Source organism: Microtus oregoni, unplaced genomic scaffold, assembly GCF_018167655.1.
Source record: "Microtus oregoni isolate MIOR12 unplaced genomic scaffold, Mior012 000032F_ref0000030, whole genome shotgun sequence".
NCBI classification, from domain to species: Eukaryota; Metazoa; Chordata; class Mammalia; order Rodentia; family Cricetidae; genus Microtus; species Microtus oregoni.
The window spans coordinates 27,825,915-27,845,388 of NW_024543091.1; the positions used below are offsets into that span (position 1 = coordinate 27,825,915).

Genomic DNA, 19,474 nt, shown 5'->3' on the forward strand with positions numbered 1-19,474 from the left:
AAAATCCTTACACATTTTTTAGAGTACTTTCAGGACTTCATATTCCTCACTATATTAATCTAGTCTGATATAGATTCTTAAAAATGGCAAGTGGGGGTAGAATTAGAACAGAATAGAACCAAATAATAGGTATTTCTCTTTAAAATGTCAAAGGTTTATTGAGTAACTATAGGAAAATTATGTTTGTAGTGTAAAGATGTTCAGTTGCTTGGAATTGAACTTTGAATTTAATAATTATGACCATCATGCTGATATTTTCAGCATGATATTTTTTTTTTATTGCGAAAAGAAGAAAAAAAAACATAAACAAAAAACAAGTTTCCACCTCCTCCCAGCCTCCCATTTCCCTTCCCCTCCTCCCACCCTTCTCCCCCTCCCCCCACTCCTCTCCCCCTCCCTCTCCAGTCCACAGAGCAGTCCGGGTTCCCTGCCCTGTGTTAAGTCCTAGGTCCTCTCCGTCCATATCTAGGAAGGTGAACATCCAAACTGGCTAGGCTCCCACAAAGCCAGCACATTAAGTAGGATCAAAACCCCCTGCCATTGTCCTTGGTGTCTCATCAGCCCTCATTGTTCGCCATGTTCAGAGAGTCCGGTTTTATCCCATGCTTTTTCGGTCACAGTCCAGCTGGCCTTGGTGAGCTCCCCGTAGATCAGCTCCTCTGTCTCAGTGGGTGGATGCACGCCTCGTGGTCCCGAATTCTATTTAATAGACCGATTTTCTTGTAGTTGGGTGGTTATCAGGTGTTTTCTGTTGAAGATTTCTCATTTGTTAGTGTTAGAATTTTAGATATGTCTCTCTAAAGGAGTTTATTTGAAAGGTGCTAACTTGTTCAAATGATCAGTTATTCTTTAAAGTTAGCAAAAAAGAGTGATCAGTGAACTACTTTAGTAGGAAAAGTGTGGAACTACATTTCTGAATTCTCAAGTTCTAGCTGTGGCTTAAACTGAATGTTTTTCTTTGGAAGTGATCTATCAGTTTTACTTAGGTTGGAGTTTTATCTTTCAAATGAGCTGGCTTGGATCTCCTATCCATCTTTACAGCCTGTGAGCTGTATTACTTTTCTTTCCTTAAATCATAATCCTAGTGTATTTGTAGAGTCAGCGTCTTTTGGAATTCATTAAACTCAGGTTTTAACACTTTTATTACCTTGAATGATTCTTTTTGCCAGTTTAGATTTATACCATGTCTGTACTAGTACTAGTTTCTGTAAACTAGTAGTACTAAGATCTAAATAATTTGTCCCAGTTTATAGATGGCTTTCTTATTCTTCTGCCCTTTTCCTCTGTTTCAGTATAGCCAATTTCTCCTTCATTGAAATCTTTAATTTTAGAGCTAGTTGTTACGAATATCAATTACATTTTCAGTGCCCTCGATATTGTCCAAAAGTCTTGCATAAATTTGACCAGGCTTTTGTAGTGTGTATTTTTTTATTTTTGGTTTTTATACAGCATATGATGGAGAAATTAAGCCATTAATTTGACATAGCAGGAATTATTCTAAATTTAAGAACATAATGGAGAATAAACATAAAATTTGTCTTCATAGAACTCACAGGCTAGCTGGTCAGATTCCTAGGGCATTCGGAAAGAATAAGTAGGTACTTTGAGACAGCAGATAAATTATACTATAGTACCATGTTGGAGGCAGGAACCTGGGTTTTATTTTTCTTCCTCAATCTCTCTTTTAAACATTCCATTTGTTTATTTACTCTGTATGTGAGTGGGCATGCGTGTGGAGATCAGAGGACATTTTGTGGGAATTGGTTCTCACCTTCCCTCATGTGGGTTTTGCCATCTTTGACAGCCAGAGCCTTTTTCTGCACTATTGACTCAGCTTGGTTACTTTCTTTGTTGCTCTGACCACGTGCTTTAGCAGGAAACAACTTCAAGGGGGTGTGATCTTAATTTTTTTGCTCATGGTTAAAGGATATAGTCCATCATAGCACGGAAGGAGTGGTTATGGGGATGGAATGTTAGACATTTGGTTATATTATCTCTACAGTCAAGAAGCAGATTGCTGGCTTTCTCCTTCCCTCTTTTAATCCTTGTGAGTCCCCAGGCAGAGGGATGGTGTCCCATCTGCTTCAGGGTGGGTCTTTTTCCTTGGTTAATCCTTTTTGGAAACATCTTTATAAGCAAGCACTAGGGATGCTTCTAGAGATACTAAATTCAGTCAGGTTGTTTATGAAGATTAACACCCCTTGTGAACTTGACACCCACATGGTCACATTAGACTGAAATACAATGTAAGTTCACAGTCTTTTGCTGTGACAAAATACCCCAGATAATCAACCTGAGGATTTGGTTTGGTTCATGTTTTCAGAGACTCCGGTTCTTGGTTTATCTTAGGGCCTGTGGGGAGAACAGACTTCATGATTCTGACCATGGTGGAGTGAAGCCAAGCCACTCAGCTTGGGGGATTTAGAGGAGAGAGGGAGAGGACTGGGCAGGAGACCCAGTTTTCCTTTTATGGGGACATTCTACATTTATAGTTATTTGACTTAACATCCACCTAAACTAAGCCTTACCCGTAAAGGTTCTGTAACTTCCAAGCAACCTCACAAACTGGGAATCTAAGTCTTCAATATACAGGTTTTGGGGACATTTAAGATTCAAACCACAACAGAGACAATTCATTTATGGATCTAGCACATCCATAGGAATTGATAACTGAGGGTATGATTAAAAAAAGTCAGGAAAATGTTTGAGTATAGAAACTAAATAAAGGAAGGTAAAAGTGCTAAAAACTTAAAGATCCTGAAGTTAGGGGGTTGGTTAAAGGTGGCCTCGGAGAGTATTTTAAGTTGTGTGGTTAGTTCAAAGAGTGGAAATAGCTAATATTATGAACTATATAATTCTAACACAGTTACTTTCTCATCATTTCTAGATCAGTATACACAGATGATTGCTTTTGTTCAGTTTTAACAGTGTCACCAGAAACCCTTCATGGAACCTTATTTATGTGTTGAGGGATTTCTCTCTTAAGAAGCATGTTTATTTGGACTCTCTGTCAGACATTTGCAATTTTCTCTTTTTTATACAAATGTTCAGTACCTTATCTTTCTAGAAAACACTTTTACTATTATACACTGTCACATGAATAAAGGCGTGTGTTCCGAAGAATTGTTTTATTTTGTTATTTTCATTTTTAGAGAAAGGTCTACTATGTGTCTCATGTTGACCTTAAACTCATGTTCTTCCTTCAGTTTCCTGTGTGCCAAAGTTAGAGGCTCACATTAACACACTTGACCTAAACAAATGTTTCTGAAAGCTTACTTTCTATAGTACTTTGGAGTTAAGTATCTGGGAGAGAGGGTCTCACTTTGAATTTACTAAGATTTAGGATAGAGCACTGGGTCAGTTCTCAACAGCACTACTTTGTTGGCACCTAACTCAGGAATTTTTTAATCTTAACTATGCTTGCTTATTTTGAGTTAAAACAGCTTCAGATGTAGGTGAAGATCCTGTGACCCTCCAAAATGTCGTGACCGTAGGCATGTTCCACCACACTTGACTTTTTATCTATCATTTTACTAGAAAATGTAACATACTTTAATAGCTCACTTTAAAAATTGTATTTAAGAATCAAGATTTAGCTGGGTGGTGGTGGTTCATGCCTTTAATCCAAGCACTTGGGAGGCAGAGATCTGAGTTTGAGTTCAAGGCCATCCTATGTCCCTGATAGCTAGTTCTACACACACACACACACACACACACACAAAAAAAAAAAACAAAAAAAAACTGGAGGGGGGTGTGTAGTGGCTGGAGACATAAGAATTGTTAAATAGAGTCCCATTCCCATGTTGAATCGTCCATTTAGAATTTTGGTGCTTCTAGCATTAAGCACCAACATTATTTGAAAGAATCTGGTCTAGGTCTGCTCCTTCTTTACTTTTGAAATAAGTTGTAGATTTATTTATGTATTTAGCTTTTTTTTTTTTTTTTTTGGTTTTTCGAGACAAGGTTTCTCTGTGGTTTTGGAGCCTGTCCTGGAACTAGCTCTTGTATGTATTTAGCTTTTTGAGATAGGGTTTTACTATGTAACAGCCTCGGCTATCTTGGAATTAGTGCTGTATACCAGGCTGGTCTGGAACTCAGAGATTCACCTGCCTCAGCCTCCCAAGTGCTGAGACTAAAGGTGTGCACTACCACTGCCCAGTTTATTTTTTTTATTTTTTATTTATTTTTTTATTTTTTGTTTTTTTTCGAGACAGGGTTTCTCTGTGTCTTTGGAGCCTGTCCTGGAACTAGCTCTGTAGACCAGGCTGGTCTCGAACTCATGGAGATCCACCTGCCTCTGCCTCCCGAGTGCTGGGATTAAAGGCGTGCGCCACCATCGCCTGGCTTGCCCAGTTTATTTTTAATTATGTATATGAGTGGAATAGGTTGTGCACATGAGTGCAGTGTTCACAGAGGCCAGAGAGGTGTATCAGATCCCCAGAACTGTAGTTGCAGGCAATTGTGAGTTGCTTGGCGTGGGTACTTGGAAACGAATGTTCTCTTAAGCTCGGATCCATCTCTCTATTCTATTTTCCTTCTCCACCATCCAATTAAACTCTTGCGAGAACTGATGGATTTCTTTTTTATTCTGTTTTTTTTTTAATATAAACAAATGACTAATTTTCGAGATTATATTGGCAATTTCTGATGGAGGACAGATGATTTTTTTTTTAGTTGAAAATAGTTTTTTTTTTAATATACTATATAGTAAGATCATGGTTTACCCTTTCCAATACCATGATTTCCCTAGAAATCTGCTGTTAACTGGATGTTGTGGCACATATCACTCCTGTGTTTAGAAGGCAGAGGCAGCCTTATTCTAGGTCTATCCCCCCTCCAATTTTTTTGAGCATTATTTGCTATATATGTAAAATAAAATGTCAGAAATTAAACTTTCTTTAGATCCTTTATAATCATTTTTGTTATAGATGATACTCTAAGTTATTAATACTCTTTTGTTTGGATTTATTTACAGCATAAATGAATAGTCAAGTTTTTTTTTAAATATTTATTTATTTATTTATTATGTATACAATGTTCTGCCTACACGTACCCCTGCAGGCCAGAAGAGGGCACCAGGCCTCATTACAGATGGTTGTGAGCCACCATGTGGTTGCTGGGAATTGAACTCAGGACCTTTGAAAGAGCAGGCAATGCTCTTAACCACTGAGCCATCTCTCCAGCCCCCGAATAGTCAAGTTTTATGAGTTAAGTAAGGACAAAGAAATTAAAGGAACTGGATATGAGGTAGTTAAAAGCAAACATGTCAAAGATGAGAGGAAAATATGTCGGACCAGATGGAAGAATATGGTTGTAATAACACACTTTTCTTTAGTACAGTGAATGTGTATATTCAGACCACAGGCTAGGTTTTGCACTCACTTTAGCCGTAGTGATTTATTTTTACTTAGATATATACAGGGTTTTGCTATATTCTCCGGCTATCCAGAAATTTACTATGACTCTAATCGGCTTTTATCTCATGGTCTTCTTAATTAGCCTTCCAAGTCTATAGGCATAAACTACATCTCATGTTTGTTATGTGTACCTAGTTAATATATCATTTTGTAAAATATTCTGTTTACAGACTAGATAGTGCAATAGATACCATTATGGCTTCCAATAATAATTTATTAACTATTATGTCCTTTAATCCCTTAGCTTATTGATTCTTGATTGAATAGAAGAATGATACACAAAAATTCTTGTGATCTGGTAGCAAGCTAGTGCCCTATCTTTTTGTGGTGATGGGGAAAGTAATGAGATTATTACACCTTCAAAGTTGGCATACTGTGTACTTGCTATTCTGCCTATAAAATTAATTTCAGGATTGGGCTATACTTCTTTACATGACTACTTCTGTGAACTTAAGAAATAAGTTGGTAGGCTATGTGTAGAATTTTTGGTTCTCTAATTCTTTGCATCAATTACATAAAGCATATTTTAGATAATAGCTAATTAGAAAATATAGCAAAGTTTTAAAATTATCACTTAGAAGAAAGACTAAAATGAGCTAGGAATAAATTAGATAGGAACTATGTGAACGAAATTGTTAGATATTAAGAGAACTTAAAGAATGACTTGAATATTTGGCACAATATAATAGTAGTTGGATAAAATGTTTAAAAGGAATAGATTGTGTTAGGGACAGAGAGAGGATTAAACTGCCAGGTGCAAGAATAGACAGTAGCTGAATAGGGTGTACTTTAGGAGAAGATAATGGAGAGAAGGCAGATTCTGCAGGATGTGGTGTTAAAACAATATGGAGGTAGAAACAGACTCAAATTTCTTAAATTTGAAGCCATCATTGAAGACTGGCTTTTACCATGTATAGTAAAGTGTTTTCATGGCAACACAATATGAACACTCCGAATCGAAAAAGTATTTTCGGTAATTATAAAGACCAACTATAGTAAAAAAAAGTTCTGAAAGTCATTGGGTGTGCTTGGGTGTATGTTATATGGCGTGAGAAATTAGTAAACTGTGAAGAAAATGGTGTGCACAAGAGAGCCGTGGGTAGGACAGCCCAATGAGAAATTAGCAAATTATGTTAAGAAAATGCCAAGGAAAAGAAATTGACTGGATTGGACATGCTAAAAACACACACACACACACACACACACACACGCACACACACACCCTTGCAAAGTTGAAACTTCATTCTTTATTTTTAAAAATGAAATTAAAATTATTTGGAGGAGGAGTGGATCTGGGAGGAGTTAGGGGAGTAATGAAGGTAAATATGATTTTAAAAAATTTGCTTTGTAAATAATTCTCAAAGAACAGTCAGGTATGATGAGGGATACCTTTAATCCCAGCACTCTGGGAGGCAGAGGCAAGTGGATATCTGATTTAAGGACAGCCAGGGATACACAGAGAAACTATGTCTCAAAAAACAAAAACCTCAAAAGAATGTGCAAAAATATATTTTAAAGACCAAATCATTTATTTTGTTTTTTTATGTTAGATTGGTGAAAGCTCCGACATGTGTATGAGAAACTTTATACTACTGCTCAGTCAGAACTGCTACCAGTTCTTATAAAAGTACCTAATAATAAATGTTAAATTGTACTTGTATACCTGTCATCTTTTATGTATCCCTCTTAAGAAGTCACATGGTTGCAACGTGTATTACAGTCAGTGTGACAGAGTGGTAGGAAAAATCTTTTGTTTCATTAATAGTGAATGAACAGTTAAAGAAATTGTGGTTTAAAAGGAGGTAAACCATGGGACCAGAAAGAACACTTACTTCTGTTCCCAGCACCTACATTGGCTAGCTGTAACTCAAGCTCTCCTTGGCCACCTACACGTACACATTTCCTCCATCCCCTCACATATACACATAATTAAAAATAATAGAACTGTGTAAAGAACAGGGAATGGGTAAATGTTTGTACAGTTATGGGGCCCCAGCAGAAATTAAAAACCCAAACAACAAAAGTAACAAAGTACCAAGGAAAGCATAAGGTTCTCATACTGTATGTGTATGTTAGAATGTCTCTGCAAGTACACTTCAGAAATGAAAACAACAGCCATTTCTGATAAAGGAAATGGAATAGGGCATAAACAAGGGGATTAATTTTTCCACGTAATCACTCACTCAAAAGAATTTGTTGTCTTTTTAAAAGTGATACTATTTCAAGGTGCCGCTCAGTGACTGCTCACAGGTGCCACTCCACTGCTGCTGCTAAGTGCAGGCACCTGATAGAGTAGCCCAGACCTCTTGTTTGTCTCAGTCCCCCAAACAACTGAGAGTACAGGCACATGCCACTTGTAGTCATACCTGCTCATAGCATTGCTTAAAAATTCTCACATCCATGTTAACACAGCTTTACCAGCTTAACGTGGAAAATGAGGTAATTGATTTTATTTATTTATTTTTTGCAATCAGCTAGAGCGTTTATTATTTCGAGAAGGTAGGTACCAGCATGCTAGTGTCGTGCACCCGAAAAAGGCAAAAATGGTGAATGGTGGTCCCTACGAAAAACTTGCGGACTCCTTTATATCACAACTAAAGGAATTGTAAAAGTGGTGTGACCATTCTAGCTAAAATTGGTTTATGCAGGTGACATTGATTTTATTTTTAAAATAGAATATTTTTAAACTTCTTTGACGGTTTTTACAATGTGTTTTTAAATGTGTTGCTTAAAAAGCTTAAATAAAAAGTCATAAATATTGTAAACTTGCTTTTTTGTGTTGACGTTTTATGTATTTATTTGGCAGTGGGAGAGAATCTAAGCTAGGACATCAGAAAAACTAGACAAAAAAACTGCCACTGAACCATATCAGCCCTGTAAAATGTTCTGAAATCTAAACAAGTTAACCTTTTGTTTGAGTTCAAACACTATACTTTGTTCAGCCATCACCTCAAAGTTAGAACAAAATCTATTATTAGTTTTTCTTAGTTCTTTGTGACTCGTGCTGTCCAAATCTCTTCCTTTCTCTTGCTCTGAGCCTCATTTTGCTGAAACTGTAGGCATGTACATATGGGCTTACTATTATCTTAATTACTTGTTTATTTTATAGTTATGGGAAATAATTCTAGGGTCTCAGACTTGTAGGCAAGTGTTTGAGCACTGGGTTATATTCTTTTTTTTTTTTTTGAGACAAGGTTTTTCTTTTTTCTTTCTTTTTTTTTTTTAAGGTTTTTCAGTGTATACCTGTTGATGGGATAATAGATTGGTATTTATAAGTTATTGTTTTTAGAAAATTATATTGGTATCAATTCTTGTATGTTGATACAAAGTTAAATTATATTGAATATTGTATGTGAGTATGCTTCTACCTCTGTTTAAAACATTTGTTATGTATTTATATATATTGTATTGATATGTATATTTACTATATTGCAATGTACATTTCTACCTCTGATTAAGATACTTATATATTGTTTATGTAATGATATACATTGTTTACATTTGGAGGTCATTGTCCTTATTTCTTGGACAGTTGTTTATTCTCTTAGTCTTCAAGTTAGATAGGTATTATCGAGAATTATAAATCAATAGTCATATATGTTTGTCATATTTATATTTAGGCTAATCAGGTTCTTTAGATACATAGAGATTATATTTAGTATAGATAATATAATCTTCAACCTCTTCGAAGAGCTGTAGAAAATGGCCTTTAATCTAACTTAGAGTTTCATGGTAGTGAGACACAATCAATCACTCCTGGCAACACCGCTCTACTCCCGAGAGAATGTTGAGCACCAAAGACACTCTACTTGGAGTTTGTCTTCTTCTTGGCAGAACTGGCCTTTGTGCAAAGAAAAGCCCATTCCTCTACCACTGACAGAGGTACAGGATATCCATAAATGGATAAAAACAGGATTGTCTTATCCTGCCAAGACAGGGTAAGATAGTTCTAAAAGGTTTCTCACCTTTGAAAATGGTGTGTCAGTTACGTTAGATCTTAGCCAAAGTTGGTTGCCTCAACATTGCAAATGAGACTTTGGGTGATTGCACAGGTAGGCAGTTGTCTCTGTCATTTGTTGCACATTTTGGAAGTTTCTAGATTGTACTTCCTGTTTACTCAAGTAATATTACTTCCCTTCTCAGATCTTTGATGGAGTTGAAGATTAGAAAATTGTAGTTACCCTCCTCATGATTTAGATAAACTCAATTTCAATACATTATTTAGACTCCTTGAAATAGAATGCTTAGTAAAACTTTTGTTATATGTTTCTTGCTTAATATTGTTTGTTGCTTATAATTTTATATTTGGTATCTATTCCTATTGTATATAGTTGTATTGGGTTTGGTTCGATTTGTTTAGACAAAAGGGGGAGATGATGGGGAAGCTCAGCCAATCACATTTGGCTAGGGTGTGGGCCCTTGGGGAGCTGGAAGAAGGACCTGGGCATCCAGGTGCCCGCCCCTTGTTTTGTATTCATTTGGTTGCGCGTGATTCTCGCTGGATCCCGGTCGTGTGAGTTTCTCTTGCTCAAAATTATTAAAATTATATTCCTTGTTTTTGAGCTGGTCTGGTTAATTCTGACTACCGGTCGACCACACCCTTCATTTACCTAGCTGAACTTGCTCTGTAGACCAGACTGACTTCAAATTCACAGAGATCCACCTGCAACTGCTTCCCTGATATTAAAGGCACCACTAAGTTCTAGATTATAGACATATGCTACTATACCTGCTTCATAATAAATTTCTCAGTTTACTACAGAATTTAATTTTTACATTCTTTGTAATTCCATGAAGTTCTGTATGTATTTGCAAAACATTTAAAGCTGTGCATGTCAGCACTTGGGAGGAAGGCAGGCAGATCTGAATTCAAGCTCAGCTTGGTCTACATACATACTGAGTTCCAGGACAGCTACATAGAGAAACCCTGTTTTGGAAAACCAAAAAGAAAGGGGGGAAATGAAAGGAGAAGAAAACAGAAACATTTAAAAATACCATTTTAGAGTTAGTGCTTTTGTAACTATCCTTGCACACCTTGCTATATTTTTATCCTTGTATGACCTTCATAATTTTTAAATTTTAAGTATTATTATAATTCCCATTCACCTTTAAAAAAAACCTATATTTTTTGGTAGTCATCCTCCTTTCACTACAGATATAAAGCCCATGGCAAACATTTTCTAAGGATTTATTGTTTTGTACCTTTTATCTAAATAGAAACTGTGTGAGTCCTTTTGTCATTGGCTGTTTTAATTTAGCATGTTTTCTGGGTTCATTTCATGTTATAGTATCTATCAGAACTCAATTCTTTTTTGTGACTATATATGCCTTTATATAGCTGTTCCTCATCTGTTTGTTGATGAATATCTGAGTTTCTGTATTTTGGCTATTATGCATGGTGCTAATGTAAATACTGTGCATAAATTTTTATAAGGATGTGTGTTTTAATTTCTCAGAATATACTGGCTGGGTCAGTATGTTTTAAATGAGAGTGGGCACCATAGATTCATATATCTGAATGTTTGACCCCTAGTTGGTGGCTGTTTGTGAAGGATTAGGAGGTTTGTGATTGTCAGAAGTGTGTCTCTTGGGTTGGTTTTGGGGTTTCAGAAAACCTATGCCATTTCCACTCAGCTCTCTTCTGTCTTGTGTTTGTGGATCAGATACACGCCTGCCTGCTGCCGTGCTGCCATGTTGGCCATGGACTGTAGACTTGGAGCCCCAAATTAAACATTCTTTTATATGTTGCCTTGTCACTACACTAGAAAAGTAACCAGGAGAGAGGTTATAACAGCTGCATTAATATTTTGAAGTAATTGTTGCTTAGTTGTTTTCCAGAGTTGTGGTATCCTTTCACATTCTTACGAAACAGCTCTTGTAGTGAGTGTGACATAGTGTCTCATTGTGGTTTGATTTAATCTCCATAGTAGCCCATGAAATCTTCATATATTTAATTTAAACATGTCTACCTTTGTAAAATTTGTATCAATGGCATGTATTTCCTATTAATCAGGTAGACTGTTCGAAGTATTCACATGTCTAGATTTTATCATATAGAAGTTAAATTTTAGGACCTGTTTGGTTTTTGTCAAATGGACATTTTAACTACTATGAGAATTGTGAGATAATAAAGCTCTGAGGCACTATGTAGTTAGTTCAACTTTCTTTTAATGAAATTCTTGTTAAATATCATGTTTTGTTTTTGTTACAGTATTTTACTGGCCTTGAATGTGGACATAAGTTTTGTATGCAGTGCTGGAGTGAATATTTAACTACCAAAATAATGGAGGAAGGCATGGGACAGGTAATTTGATTTTTATGTCGTTGGATAACTATAGCCAGGTAAAAATTTTGGGATTAAACATTTTTCTAGATTAAAACAGGCTTAAGAAAAAAAAGACTTTCCATTTAACAGTTTAATCTAGATAATGTGGTTCCATCATTTATCAGCCCTGATAATCTCTGTCAGGTTCTCCCTGATAGAGAACTTTGTATTTTGCTTGTAACTTTTTTTTTTTTTGGTGAAGAAAAAAAACAAACAATTGCTTACAAGGATAGTTACACTCAAAAATGTCTTTCCTGTAATACAAACGGAAAGGATTGAGATCCTGCAAACTGGAAAGTATTATCAGAACCTAGCAAACTGCCTGGCGTCGTATAAATATTGTTCAATGAAGAAGTTTAAATTTTGATCTTTTCCAGACTATTTCGTGTCCTGCTCATGGTTGTGATATCTTAGTGGATGACAACACAGTTATGTAAGTATTTATTTCAGGGTCTGTATGTTTCGTTTTATTGGTTAAGCCAATTAATTACCTTTGATTGAGTACCTTCAAGAAAGTTAATTATTTAAATTCTGAAGACGCTTTATGTTCTACACTTATTCCTTTATAATACAAAAAGATACTTGCAATGTGCTTAAAAGTCACTCTTAATGATAAATTTGGAATTATGTGGTTGCTTAATTTAGTTAAATTTCAAAATTATATGATGTGATAATGAATGTGTTAATTGATGTCGTCTGGGAAAGAGGCTAAGGCAGAGAATCAGGGAGAGAGCTGAAGGCTGGGAGTGCTGCTCAGTGAGTTGCCCAGCCTATATGAGCTCTGGGCTTTGATTTCCAGTACCTACCAAAAACAAAACAAAAATGGAAAATAATAAAAAGTGATGTGACTCATGAAAATATGTGTGTTGATTTAAAAAGAGAGGATCATTAACAGATAAGACTCCTTGCAGGTACATAATGCCAGACAAAGAAAAGAGTTTTCACAAAGAAGAAACTAGGTGTCTAGTCAGCGTTTCTGTGGCTATGAAGCCACACTGACCACAGCAACTCTTAAAAAGGAAACATTTAGTTGGGGTGGCTTGTTTTTACAGTTCTGAGGTTTAGTCCATTATCATCATGGTGGGACGTGGCAGAATACAGACAGACATGGTGCTGTAGCTAGCTGTAACTGAGATTTCTACATCCTGTAGGCAACAGGAAGTCAGCTGACAGTCTTACCTAGGGAAGCCTGAGCAAAAGAGACCTCTAAGCCCACCCACACACACACTGACATACTTCCTCCAGCAAGGCTATCCCTCCCTACTTGAACACACCTCCTAATAGAGCTTGGGGGTGGGGGGGGCAGTTAAATTCAAACGGCCACACTCAGCTTATGATGCAGCTGAGTCTGGCAGCCTTTGAGGATCTCCAACACTTAAACCCTACAGAAGACTGCCTTAAAGAAACAGAAGGCTGTGCCAGAACATTCTTTATTAGCCACTCACTGCACTGCCTGGGGATACAGTGGTGTCTGCTAAAATACTGCTTCTAATTTCAAAGGCACTGCAGCTGGAAGCTGTAAACCAATTGTTCTCTTGTACAAATATTCTGTTTGAATGGAAAACAGAAATTTGGAAAAAGAAGCTAGTGAATTTCCAAAACTAAGCTGCTTAGTTCCTGAGCCAAGGTCCTTGTGCCCTCAAGTTATCATTCCAGGGTGCCAAGCAGATGGAGGTCTTAAATGATCCATAAACAATTTGTATAATTAGTTTTAAGAAATTCCTTATACATAAAATTTATCTGTGGGGGGAGGGGGAGAGGAGGCGGAAATTTTTTTCAATAAAAAAATTTATCTGTGATTAAAAAGTAATAAAATAAAACAACAGCAGTGTGTTTTAATGAGTAATTTTAACTTATTAATGCTAAATTAACCCAACCAGCACAACCTTTTAAGCTCACCTATTCCGTTTAAAGGAAAATTTTTATTTTATGTGTGTGCGTGTAACACGCATCCCAGCATGCTGCTGCTTCCTCCTCCTCTTCCTCCTCCACCACCACCACCACCACCACCACCACCACCACCACCACCACCACCACCACCACCATCATTATTTTTCGAGACTGGGTTTCTCTGTGTAGACCAGGCTGTTCTTGAGCTCAGATCCACCCTCCTCTGTCTCATGAGTGCTGGGATTAAAGGTGTGTGCCGCCACCACCAACACCACCACCTGCTCCCATTCTGCCTTCTTAAAAACTTCAGTCTATTTTGGTTTATTTAGAATATATTTATTGCTATTACTAGTTCTGTATTAATCTTGTTTGTCTTAAGAGCTATTTCCATTACTGTTTTCGGCTACCAAAATAAATCAGCTACCACTACTCTTCCACTTGTTTTTATCTTGTCCCCCTAGTACATCCTTATTCATTGTATTCTTTCTTCAGTGTGTTAGTTTCATCCTGCCATCCAGTGCACTGTATCTTTTCATTCATTCCAGAAATTACTGGGTACTTCGTTGTTATCACACCTACAGTGCCATTTCCCAAAAAGTTCACAATAATAAGTGTCACATAAGTACATTGTATATGTAAGGCAGTATTAGAAGGAAACATTATCCCTTAAGACTAGAAATAAAAGTAGTAAAAATGGCTGGGTAATATTGATTAAATATAAAATGTCAGGTTTTAAATATTGATGAGCTTTTCTCTTAGATCAAAGGGGGAGGGTTTAATTAGTGATGTGGATGGAAAGAGTTTGACAGTTTGTCATGGTTTTGTCACAGATACTAGTCAAGACTTGAGTAATATGATGTGTGTTTTAGAAATGCAACTCTGGTGTAGTGGAGAATGCTTTAGAACGGGGAAGTAACGGGATGAGATGTTTACCAGATGTTTATACTGTAGGGTAAAGATTTAGGAGGCAGTAATTCAGTGGGAGCAACAGAATTTAGAAACAAAGCAGATTGTGTGATATGAAAACTTGTATGGATTTTCAATTTGATGTATTAGTCAGGAACTCTTAAGGTTTGAAATCCATTAAACAGGTAAATAACATTAAGGTAACAAGAGAGGAAACCATTGCTCCTGGAGGAAGTGTAGGATGAAAAAAAGAAAAAGACTGAAGTCGTAGAGGCTTAAACTTTGAGTTGAAAGAAGAGTAGTAGTCATGCATGGTACACTCAAGAGGCTGAGGCCAGTTTATGCTACATAATGGAATGCAGTCTTCAGCTTGAAAAGAGAGCACGTAAGTTAGATGTAGTCAGACACTTAGACTTAAATGATGCTTTGAATGAAAAATAGAGAAACCAAAGGAGTAGAGAATGTTATCAAGAGGTCACTGGTGATGTTACTTTTCCAGAATTATAAACAAGAATAACAGTGAAAACAGATCATTAGGTTTCCTTACTACAAAACAATTTTACTAGCATGACAGTAGATATTAGTCTGCAGTGAGTTATGAGTAAACGATGGGGGAATTATGGTAATTCAGGGAGATGAGCTGTCAGCTATCGCCCAGTAGATTTCATACTGAAGTAGATATTTGATCTCTAGATATTCTAGTCTCCTTATGTATTAGAACATCTTTTTAATTAAAGAAATCAATTTAAGCCTGTTAATGTCATTGCTAGTTAGACTTAACAAGTTGTTCTTATCACTTAACAAGTTGTAAGCATTATCTTTCAACATGTACACACTGAAACTAAATGTATTGGAAATTCAGGATCAGAGTTGGGGAACTCCTTCCTCTGAGCTTATTTTCATATCTGTTTTACATGATAGTAATTAAAGTACTATTTGGGCGAGGACTAGATAGAAAATGGGCAAATATCTAAGAAAACCATTGTGCCTTGTTTCCTTGAAATCATGGGATCGTTAAGCAGATAATATTCCAGTTGTGGGGAGGTAACTGTTGTTACAGTGTCTGCTGTGCAAGCATGAGGACTTGAGTTTGATCTCTATAACCCACATTTGGAAAAAGGGAAAAAGTCAAGCTTGGTTACATGTTCTTGTAATCAATCCCAATGCACAAGAGGTCGTCTCAAATCCAAAATTAATGTCACCGGAGTAACAACACTTAAGGTTAACCTCTGACCTGCATGTATATAACATATATAATGCATACTCCCAAAAGAGTCAGCAAAAATGATACACCCATAGAATAAGCAAGCAGATTATAATAAAAATAATTTAAATTAATACAAAATTCATGTAAGTGTAAATCAAAATTTGATGCTCCAACTTAAAAGGTCTTTTGGGTTTGTTGTTGTTGTTTTTTCCTTTTGTTGTTTTTAGTATTTTAGATTGGGTAAAGATGAAAGAATTTTGATAATATCTGAAGTTCCAGGAATATAATACCAGAGGGAGAATAAACAAACTGTTAACAGTGTTTGTGAATTTGTTTGACAGTTTAAAAGTGCATGTATTCTTTGGTCTTTATTTGCACTTAGATAGGTTATTACAGTGTTTTTTGTTGTTTGTTTTTGCCCCCTATTGTTTCTTATTACTTATTATTTTTTTCCCCATAATTGGTGCCTTAACAATTTTGTCTTTGACTTACAGACATTTGACTCCGATTTATCTAGATTTGGTTCTGTTTGTGTTTGTTCTGTGTACAGATCTTTGAACTCTGGATTCAGAGGTTAATGTTTGTCTTAAACTTTGGGGACTTTTTGTTCCTTATTTCATGGGGTGGGGGTGAGGCAGAGTAACACTGTATCCCTAGCAGGCCTCAAATTCAGAGATCCATAAGAGGACATCAGTTAGAGTTGCAGGTGGTTGTGAATCAACTACTAATGGATTCTGGGAACATAAGGTGGGTCCTCTGGAAGAGCAGCTGGTGCTCCTAGATGCTGAGTTTCCTCTAGCTTGTTTTATTTATTAAGAGAAGATCCATGGACCCCAGGCTGACCCTTAAACTGAACTCCTCATGCTAGCTCTATCTTCCAAATGCTGGAATTACAGGTGTCTGTATCACCGTGCTTAGCTAGCCCATTATTTCTTAAAACACCCCTCTCTCTGTGTGTATGTTTCTGTGTAATGTGTGTTGGCGTGGGAATCTATATGGAAGCATATGTGTATATACTTGCATGAGTGTGAGTATCTGTGTGAAAGTTCAAGGCTGACAGTGGGGGATTTCCCCTGATTGATCTACACTTCATTCATTAGGACCTAGTTTTTTAGTTGAACCACTGTTTCTGCTAGCCTAGCTGGCTAGTTTGCTCCAGGAATCCCTGTCCCTGTTTCATTAGTATTGGAATTATAGGTGGGATACCTTTATATAGTGGGCATTAGGGCTCTGGACTTCAGTCTTCATACTTGACATAGTAAGTCCCCACTGAGACATCTATAGTAATAATAATATCACTTCTGTCCTTTCTTTGCCCCATAGTAACCCCATTACACCTATTGACATTTTATTTGCCACACATTTCTAGGAGGATCTTCTTGTTTTCATAGTACCTTTTATTTCTATTTTAAACACTCAAAACATTTTTATTGACACATCTTTTGGTCAAGTTTTTTTATTAACTTTTTTATTGAGAGACTGCTGATTTTATTATTAAAAACAACGTAATTTATTCTTAGGATCTAACTCAAACACCTGGGCTCTGACAGAGTTTTATTGACTGCTTTCTCCCAAATGTGGCTCACATTTTCTTCTTTTATTTTATCTACATAATCTTTAGTCGAAAACGGTACATTTGTTAGTAAACTATGTTGTTCTCCTGGCCTGATTTCATTCCTCTCTCTGTTCTTTATTTTTTTTTTTTTGCCCCCCTCACATGTTTAGCCGCTGATAGCACTGCTCTGTTTTAAAATTCTCATTTTTAAAATCTGCCTTTCTATGGGTCATTCTTCATTCATAAATAAAAATTCTGTTAAAACGTTTAGACTATAAGTCATCTAGTCTGATAGATCACCTTGAGGTATAGGTTAGGAATACATTTAAAGAGTAGCCACATCTCAGTTTTGAGCTTTGACTATTTGTTGAGTTGCTGTTCCTTTTTAGAGCAATTTGAATGTGTTCACTATTCATTTATTGGAAGTGCACAAATTTTATTTCCATCTCATAGTCTTAAATATGGAGCTTTTATATACTAATATGTGTCAACATCTGTTTGTATTCATAGCTCCTACCTTGTCTCCCTTCCTCTATCCTCAGACATCACCTCCTTTGCCGCCAAACTCATTATTATCAATGAAAGGTTATCATTACATGTTAAGGATGTTCCTGGATTAATAACCTTGGGTGGTATTCTTGATTTGCTCTTCTCCTGTATCCACTCTTGTACCAAATTCATTTCATTTCCAGCATGACCCGGGCCATCTTTACTCTGGTTGAAATTTGTTGTTGAACAGATTTCTTCATAGTTTCATCACCTTCCAGTAATATTTCTCAAGTGCCTTCTGCTGTTTTTTTGCTGTTCATCTTATCAGCTCTTACATTTTCTGTTACAGCTATACAGGGGATTTGGTCTGTTAAAAGTATTGTGCATTTTATTTGCATTTGGTTTTTACTTTATTTACTACTGTCTCCTGCTTCAGTCATGTTTTTCACTCTTTCTGAAGTATCCTTTAATTTTTCTAGTTCATTCATCCTTTGAGTCATTATTCAGGACTATGTTTGTATTTTAATTTTGTCAACACCCTATATGTTTCTAAACTCGCCCTCTATTTTACTTACGTTAGCTTTCTTATTGCCTATACTTTATAGCTGCACGACCCAAAGTTACACTGCTTATACTGACTGAATCTGTTATTTTCATACCCTGAACGTCTTCATTCTTTGGATTCTCAGTACTTTTTTAGACTATTAAATCACACCCCCCTTCCTCTTCATCATCTAGGGGACTAAATATCGTGCCTCCTGCATTCTAATAGTAGTATTATTAGTAGTAGTAATGGTAATAATAACATTCTACTACTACTAAGCTCTTTCCTACTCCAACTCTCAGATTTCTTGGCCTCATCTAGAGTTTTGTAGGATGATATACTTCGAGAACATTTTCTTTGTCCCAAGATTTTTCCTTGTTGCTTTCATGAAATAAGTAAAAATTATTTGTCTAAACTATATATCATTTATTACATATGATCAAATAAATTTGTTTTTATTCATCATATCAGTTTATTATGTCATTTACTTGCTTGAGGTCTCCTTTTGATTGTCTATAGCTTCCCTACTAATCTTAGGATAAAGAAAAGTATATATTTCTATGTTATGAAGTCTTTCAGGATGTTCAAGTAGTATCTCATCTTTTATGGCTGACCTTGAACTCAAAATTCTGGTCAGCCTCCTCTGTGAAGACATTATAGGTGTATGCTGCCATGTTCAACTGTTTAATTTCAAATATGAATTGTAATAGTGTTTTTTCTAATTGTGATGGATCTAATTTCACACGATGTGGCGTGTACCTAAAGTAATAATAGTAACTTTATTATTATTTACATGTCTGGATTTAGAAGCAGACAGATTCATTCCCATTCATTTTTAGGTGAATTATGTCTGTTGCTTTCATAAAATCTCCTGAAGACTGTGGGCATAGCTTGCTATTATTGTCTGTGTTTAACAAGTTCTTGGGTTTGATCCCAGCATCTTTCTTTTTTTTCCTAATGGTTCATAGACTCATTGACTATGATTCTGTTCTAATTTTCCATTTGTATGAGAGACAAAAATGTTATTTTTTTTAGTTAAGCACTGTTTCATCAATTTTAAGCAATGGTTCTTAACGCCTTATTATTTAATATGAGGTAGTTGCAGCCTTTATACTGTCCTTTACCTTTATTTCTCCACCTT

The 19,474-nt window shown here is 36.1% G+C and overlaps 1 protein-coding gene across 2 annotated transcripts in view; it reads left to right on the top strand.

The window, feature by feature from the left end:
- The window catches only part of Arih1 (ariadne RBR E3 ubiquitin protein ligase 1), a 95,777-nt gene that overhangs the window by 44,205 nt on the left and 32,098 nt on the right, over positions 1-19,474 (top strand). For both annotated transcript variants that reach the window (XM_041679453.1, XM_041679452.1), the window contains exons 4-5: positions 11,629-11,721; positions 12,120-12,175. In XM_041679453.1, the coding sequence (XP_041535387.1) occupies positions 11,629-11,721; positions 12,120-12,175 (149 nt within the window). The remainder of the gene's footprint in view (positions 1-11,628; positions 11,722-12,119; positions 12,176-19,474) is intronic.